The sequence below is a fragment of the Apium graveolens genome, chromosome 8 (genome assembly GCF_009905375.1).
Source record: "Apium graveolens cultivar Ventura chromosome 8, ASM990537v1, whole genome shotgun sequence".
Taxonomy (NCBI): Eukaryota; Viridiplantae; Streptophyta; class Magnoliopsida; order Apiales; family Apiaceae; genus Apium; species Apium graveolens.
In genome coordinates this window covers 266818908-266825944 of record NC_133654.1, presented here as the reverse complement: position 1 = coordinate 266825944, position 7037 = coordinate 266818908, and the positions used below count along the sequence as shown (strand labels likewise).

The 7037-nt window shown below is 31.4% G+C and overlaps 1 protein-coding gene across 2 annotated transcripts; it reads right to left on the bottom strand.

Moving 5' to 3' along the window:
- Positions 1–1421: 1421 nt before the first annotated feature.
- On the bottom strand, positions 1422–6594 carry LOC141678724 (uncharacterized). Of its 2 annotated transcripts, none has more exons than XM_074485089.1 (11): positions 6370–6594; positions 6044–6171; positions 5602–5734; positions 5093–5189; positions 4920–5008; positions 4677–4820; positions 4175–4357; positions 3895–4064; positions 3720–3810; positions 1980–2105; positions 1422–1879 (listed from the first exon to the last, which is right to left on the bottom strand). In XM_074485089.1, exons 1-11 carry the CDS (start codon positions 6475–6477, stop codon positions 1688–1690), a joined length of 1461 nt encoding a protein of 486 aa, XP_074341190.1. In that variant the 5' UTR covers positions 6478–6594; the 3' UTR covers positions 1422–1687. The 2 variants fall into 2 exon arrangements, with proteins under 2 accessions (XP_074341190.1, XP_074341191.1); XM_074485090.1 differs by having other exon boundaries at positions 3895–4061; positions 6370–6593.
- Positions 6595–7037: the final 443 nt, after the last annotated feature.

Genomic DNA, 7037 nt, shown 5'->3' with positions numbered 1-7037 from the left:
TGTGTCTACGAGCTCACGCAATAGCATGCAAACCACGTAAACCAAGATAAATCGCATTTAAGCGACATGCTCTGGCTCGGGACGCGTAATCATAAATTCTCCTTCCGTGGGATTTGAACCTGTGACCAAGATGATAGTTATCCTCTCTTTAACCAACTGAGTCAACCCTTGCTGGTGTTTTTATTTTTTAACATTTTACTTAAAAAAAATTATGTTTATAAAATTATTTAACGATGGTGAATTTATAAAAAGTTGATCCCAAAGTCCTACCTTTTTCAAATTTTCAAAAAATATATTAAATTACACAACTAAGTAGTAAAAATTAGATTTTTCATTAATATGTTATTTGAAAATGATATGACATTTGATGTTTTTCATAAAAAATATAGATTATTTATTGCATAATTTAATTAAAGATATATTTGTATTCAGATATTTGTGAAAGTTTTAAATTTTAAATTGTTGAATTTGATATGGTTATTATAGAGAGTCTTTTTTCCCTTTTTAGAGTCATCGAGTCCAGAATTCTAACTTAATATTACAATCAAATCTAATGGTTCATCTTTAACTTTTTTTATTAATTTAAAAACAAAAATAATAAATTCAGGGATATGAACGTGTATTACGATGTTGTATTATTAATGTTAAACAAGTTGAACATGTATGTGTTCTATAACGTGAAGATTAATACTCAACAAACTAATCATGTTCTATAGAATACAAGATTTTCATTAAAATAGTGATATTTGTAGAATATGATTCAAATTATAATACGGTTTACAATATTTTTTGTACTACTTAATTTCAGAACATATGTTGACTCTGCACTAGAGAGGTAAATATAAATATAAATAATTACAATGAACGCTTTAAAAAAATGCATGATTTTGTAATGTTGTAAGTATAAATAATTTAAATGTAAATATTTCGTATGATTATATATATATATATATATATTACTTTAAAAAATCAGTATTTACATTTATTTATTTATTTAATGAGTAATGTTGGGGTACCAAAAATGGTTTCAAATAACTCCCAAAATAACACACGACTAATTTTGATTTATACACATATTAATGCACGATAGACCCATCATTTTATAAAAATTACTACCAATCAAATTTTACAACTTGTCATTTGATACTTATTTTGGGACAAAATTTTAGGACCTCTCATTTCTCTTATTTAATTACATTAATATTCAATTTTACATGAATCACGACAATAACATGAAACGAAGGTACACCAACATGAAATATACGAATCCTAAATGGGTAGGTTTTGTGTTTACTCTCTTGAGTACACGACACATACACGACACCAGATTACATCGCATTGCCGGGTCTATTAAATACTAGATCTACGGACAACTGCGGCAGTACCGACCATGTTTCTGTGTTAAGTGCTAAGATATGCGATGAAGAAGAGTTAATTTTGATTGTTGGCACTCCAGAACCATTTGTACTTTGGAAAAAAATGACATAAAGACAATGCTATGTTCGGAGGTTACAAACTATAGCATCTTCACAAGAGTTTCAGGTGTTGTCTTTTGAAATGAATTAACAGGTGCAGCAATCAGGTATGTCTAATAAACAAAAGTATAACTTCATACAAGTTCAAGTGTAGCCATAGAAGGCTCCAAGGTTACAACCCTCCATATGGTCAAGGTTGGTTGCCATTCTCTCTATCTCTCTCCATAACGATTTTCACTGTGGGGGATGGAGTGGAGCGCAATAGGGGGAAATCGATAACCATAGAGGCCATTACATATAGCCCATGCGGCTTCTATCTTTACATCAATCTCGTCCTTTTCAAGAGCCTCGTCCTTTTCAAGCAATTTGCAGAGAGCTTCTATCAATCCGGCCTTGTGCATTTCCTATTAATTTTCAGTAGCATTAGATTGCTTTAACAACCCAAATGTACATTAATAAACAAAAGATATAACTTCCTGGTCATTGACAATATACAATACTAACTTCTATTAACCCATCCATTCTTGCAGCTATGTTTGAAATTATCTGGCAAACTTCTTTCTGAATCTTCTTAGAACCTGCCATCATGATCTCCAGGCTTTCCAGAAACTTGGAATTTGAAGTCAAAATCTGAAAAAATGAATAGTTTATTAGACACAACAATGCAAAAACCCATCAAGAAGAATGTACCATGAGATTAACACAATTCACAAACTAACCAGTGATAAAAAGGATATTTCATCTTTCAAAATATTCATATCCAAATGCAGGTGCATGATACATTCTTCTTTTTACTTTTGGATGGTTGTTTAATTTGAAGTGGGTAGTTATGTTTGTGAATGTGGGTCTTAGGCATATCATTGGGTTTTAAAACAAGAGGTTAACATTAGATTAAAAGCTGTGGATAGGTCATTTAAGCACACTTTAACAGTTCATTGACATTTGAGTAACAGAAATGTATCGTATATACAAAATCGTAAATACAAGGATACTCACCATTGTCAAAAGCCAGTAATAAAATGGTACTATGATTCGGAACTGGGATGAGTATCAAACTCATCACTCCTTCTATCCAAATACTTCAAGTGAGTCACTCATTGCAAAAATGACTCAATTTATTTGCATATCGGAAAATTTGTATGAATTTAGTCGGGTTAAATATCAAAATAGTCACTGAAGTGAAGACCATGTATCACTTCTTTCACTTCTTTCACTGATCTTAACGGGGTATCATTTTAATCACTAAAGTCATGTAAATATCAAATGGATAACTCCAAAAATGCGATGAGAAAGTAAATATTATCGTTTGTTATGTTCTACGCATTTTTCTTCAACGCTACTATTACCAACTGAAAAGTTATGAATTCTAGTATTTTAGATAATATATCTAAATTTAAAAAGAATTATAAACTATTCTTTTTAAATTTTATAGTTATTTTATCTTACTTAATTAAAAATAAATAGTAAATAAAAGTTTTAAAATCTAGATATATTATCTATTATACTAGAGTTCATAATTTTTCATTTGGTTATAGTAGCGTTAAAGAAAAATGTGTAGAACTTAACAAAAGATAATATTTACTTCCTCATCGCATTTTTGGAGTTATCTTTTTTATACTTACACGACTTTAGTGATCAAAATGATACTCCGTTAACATCAGTGAAAGAAGTGATACATGACATTCACTTCAATGACCAATTTGATATTTAACCAGAATTTTGTCATTGAAAAGTTAAAAGTTTGTAGCAATTTACTTGTTCCAAAATGATTTTGTTGATACAGGTTTTAAAATTTGTGACCAAGTTGAGTCATTTATACAATGAGTGATTAATCTGTGATATATTTGGATCCAACGAGTGATTAATATTGTATACTATTTTAGAATTTAAGAACTACACCTAAATCAGATTTAAACAATTTAATCAATGTTAGCGAACAACATACAAAATAAAAGAAGACAAGACTTTTTTCCAGAGTCAAGCAAAACTCAAAAGAGAACTCCTAATTTTAAGAGTAAAATACAAGAATGAAAGGGCTTTGGCCCACGAGCACACAGAACTAAAAAGGAAAAAAACTATAATTTACCAGTAAAATAAACGAACCTAAGGGCTTCATCCGGATCACATAAAACTAAAAAGAAAACTTTAAGTCATAATTGACAACACATAAACATGGTTTGCATACACACACGTAACTTATAATTTGTAATCGTAGTACATAAAAAGTTCTTTGCATGATCGTACCTCAATTTGGTCAGAACTTCCCCAAATCGCAATATTCCCTAATACTCCAAGTGCATAACCGGGAAATAGACAACCACCATGGGGAGGTTTGCTGAAACACCAGCAACAATAACAAGTTCTAAGTAAAAATTGCAAGTAAAAATGGAAAAATATAGGAATAAATCCAACCGCTTACTGGATGATCTCAATAAGCTTTTCAATAAGCTTCTTCAATGCTAATTCTTCAATTTGCAGCTCCATTCCATAAGTAAGATACTGGAGTGCATTGCATGCTTGTTCTATATAGTGTCCACTATATGCATTTGCTTCAAGTAATTGCAATGCGATACGAGCTAAATCTACCTGCTAATAAATTGCAGTTTTCTATGAGTGCAAAGGATTTTTTCAAATGGCTCTACAAAAGAAAATCACTAAAAAAATCACTCAAAAAGATTAATAAAATCCGATTAAATAACCTTTTTAAGACAAGAAAGATCTGTGCGACAAACAGCTACCAAAAACATGGCTATGTTATCCACCATTGCATCTGTACAATGCACCACAATAACCCTTTGCACACGTTCCAAAACATCGGTCTTTAGTATTTCTACTACAAACTTGGGCAGAGCCTTAGCTATATTCGTCAATGTGAACACAGCCTGCACATTTGAATTGCATCACCAGTTAACCAACTACACATGCTTTAATTGACTGATATAGTGAAACTGAGTATCTAATTTAGTAATTATTGGAGAGATTAATGAGAATCAGTTGTAAATCAGATTATGTACATTAGTCGCTTTTTGTGTATTAGCTGTAAATATCATTTAGTTATAGAGATCTCTATAATTATGGGATCTAACTAGATATGCTAGAATAGGCACTTCCCTATTTTCCACTACATATATGGGACCTTGTAACTCTGATTAAATAGAAAAGCAGAATATTTTCTTCTAATTTCTGCAATAGTAATAATACCAGATGCGTCATTCGATAGGCATGAGTACCAAAAACCTCCTCATTAGTAAAAATAACACTGACAAGTAGTCGAATTCTATCTGCTTCCATTGCTTTCTCGTGTGCAGTAAAGTTTACACGTGAGAGGACTCCAAGAACTGCACTCTGCGATACAAGTGCAAAATTGTTTCAAAAACGTGACACTCAAATAGTAAAGATTCCTAGTAACATTCAGAATGTACACAACACATGAGCACATTTTACCTGGATATCTTGCCGGGATATCTTCTCCTTCAAAATTTTAAAAAGGAGCACCACATGATCATGTTTCAGACGATCTGCTAATACCTGGTCTGTTTGTCATAATATCTCAGTATATAATATTTTAGTTGAACTAATTAGCTACTAAAAAGAATAAAAACACTAAAAACTTTTACCTGCAGCGTAAGCTGCTAATGCTCTGGTAGCCATGAGCAGGTCATCATCGCTCTTATAATTAACGAGCTTGAAAATACAGAAATCGACAGAGAACGTCTGAAATTTAGTATCAACAAACATGTAAGAGAGTCTATAGAACAGATGAACTCAGTTAAACAATTACCAAAAGGTTGAACTATTAAAGGGAATTTGCCTACAGAAAACTGTCACCAGTAAACCATCAATACATAAAAAAGTATTTGACTTAATTTGCAGCCACATAACAACATTTACGGATATGAATCAATAGTATCATCACATTAAGAGAGACTTATAACAAAGCAGGAGACTTGTAGTACATTGTAAAATGAACACGCTATAAAATACCAACTCACTTACAACACAAACAAAAATACACAACGGCAAACATATAATATAGGGTCATATATCATTTTAGTGTAGGTTCTCATGTAAGAAAAAGCCTATATATATATATATATATACACATATGTCATTCGTGTGTACATACCCATCTCCTGTTATAGGCAGAGCTTAGCGCTTCAGTGACAAGACGAGAACGCTGCACATAGACAAATTTCGATGGCTTTATGAGCATTTCTCTTTCGCGCTGTCTCATTATGCTACATAAGGAAGATCGAGCTCTGAAGCAAAACAATAAAAATTGTTAAGTTGATGTACGATTTAAATGACTTACCTTTGCCAACATATAAATTGGTTCTTAATGAAAGCTTAAGAACCTCTGAATATGCTTCAACCATTTAAACTTATATGGACTTGGCAGGTGAGGAAAAATACTGCTGTTTGACAAAAGTTCTACTGAGCTTCAAGGTTACATTTAAGACATTCTTTGTCTATAAAGTCATATTTTCTATGCTGATCGATGGCATTAATACATTAGAATTAAGTTGCTCCTAGTTCTTATCATTTCAAATTTATTAATAATATATTACCTTTTAGATGCTTTCTCAAAAGAATTCCAGTCATAGTCTTGCTTGATAATAAACTTTGTCCTGATATCCTCGACACTTTTTCCCTTGACCATGCTCACCAATGTTTGATATGTAAAATCCATAAGCCCCTGAATTTACAAAAAATACAACTCTAAGTAAACATGAAATCAATTGACATGAAAATAATTGTTATGAATCAAAGGAATCATTAATCCATTAGGAAATCGAATATGCAAAACGTAAACAATAATCATTATACACAAAACATTACAATCGTTATCACAAACAAAACAAGGTTAAGAAACCCTAGGTAGGGTATTAATTACCTCAGGTAAATCAAAGAGAGAGCGTGGATTGCTGTCCTGGAGTAACTGTAACCGGCGTTCCACCGTCCGAAACACCTCATCCTCATCCATCCCAGACACCTCAGACATGTCACAGATTTGATTTTCAATTTTGTTTACATAACACAAACAATTAACAAGGCATGATATACACAGAGGCGGTTGGGTCGATTGTGGGCCTTGGCACCCTAAATTCTGTATAATTTTGCATAACCCCGTGACACAACACTAATAATTATTGTTTAGATTTAAAATTTTGGCAGGATACAAATATAATTAGTGTCGGGTTTGAATTTGCGATATAGATACACGGAACGAAATTACACGGAATAAGTAAATAGTTAAATTTTTTAAAATTATATAGTAATATACATATATATACTTTCTAAATAACATATATCTATTTATAAATATTAAAATATATTTTATTGTTCCTTAACTATATAAGTGAGCACTTTACCAATTAATTATTTATTACATTTTTTAATAATTAATTTATTTTCGTATATAATCCGTGTACTTTAGTGTACTAAAATGGGTAAACACTAATATATTAGATTCGGGTTAGTGTCACCAAATTAGTACATGAATATAAGTCTGGGTCGAGTTCGAATTTAAGATTTGACACACGAAAATACGAAAATATACGA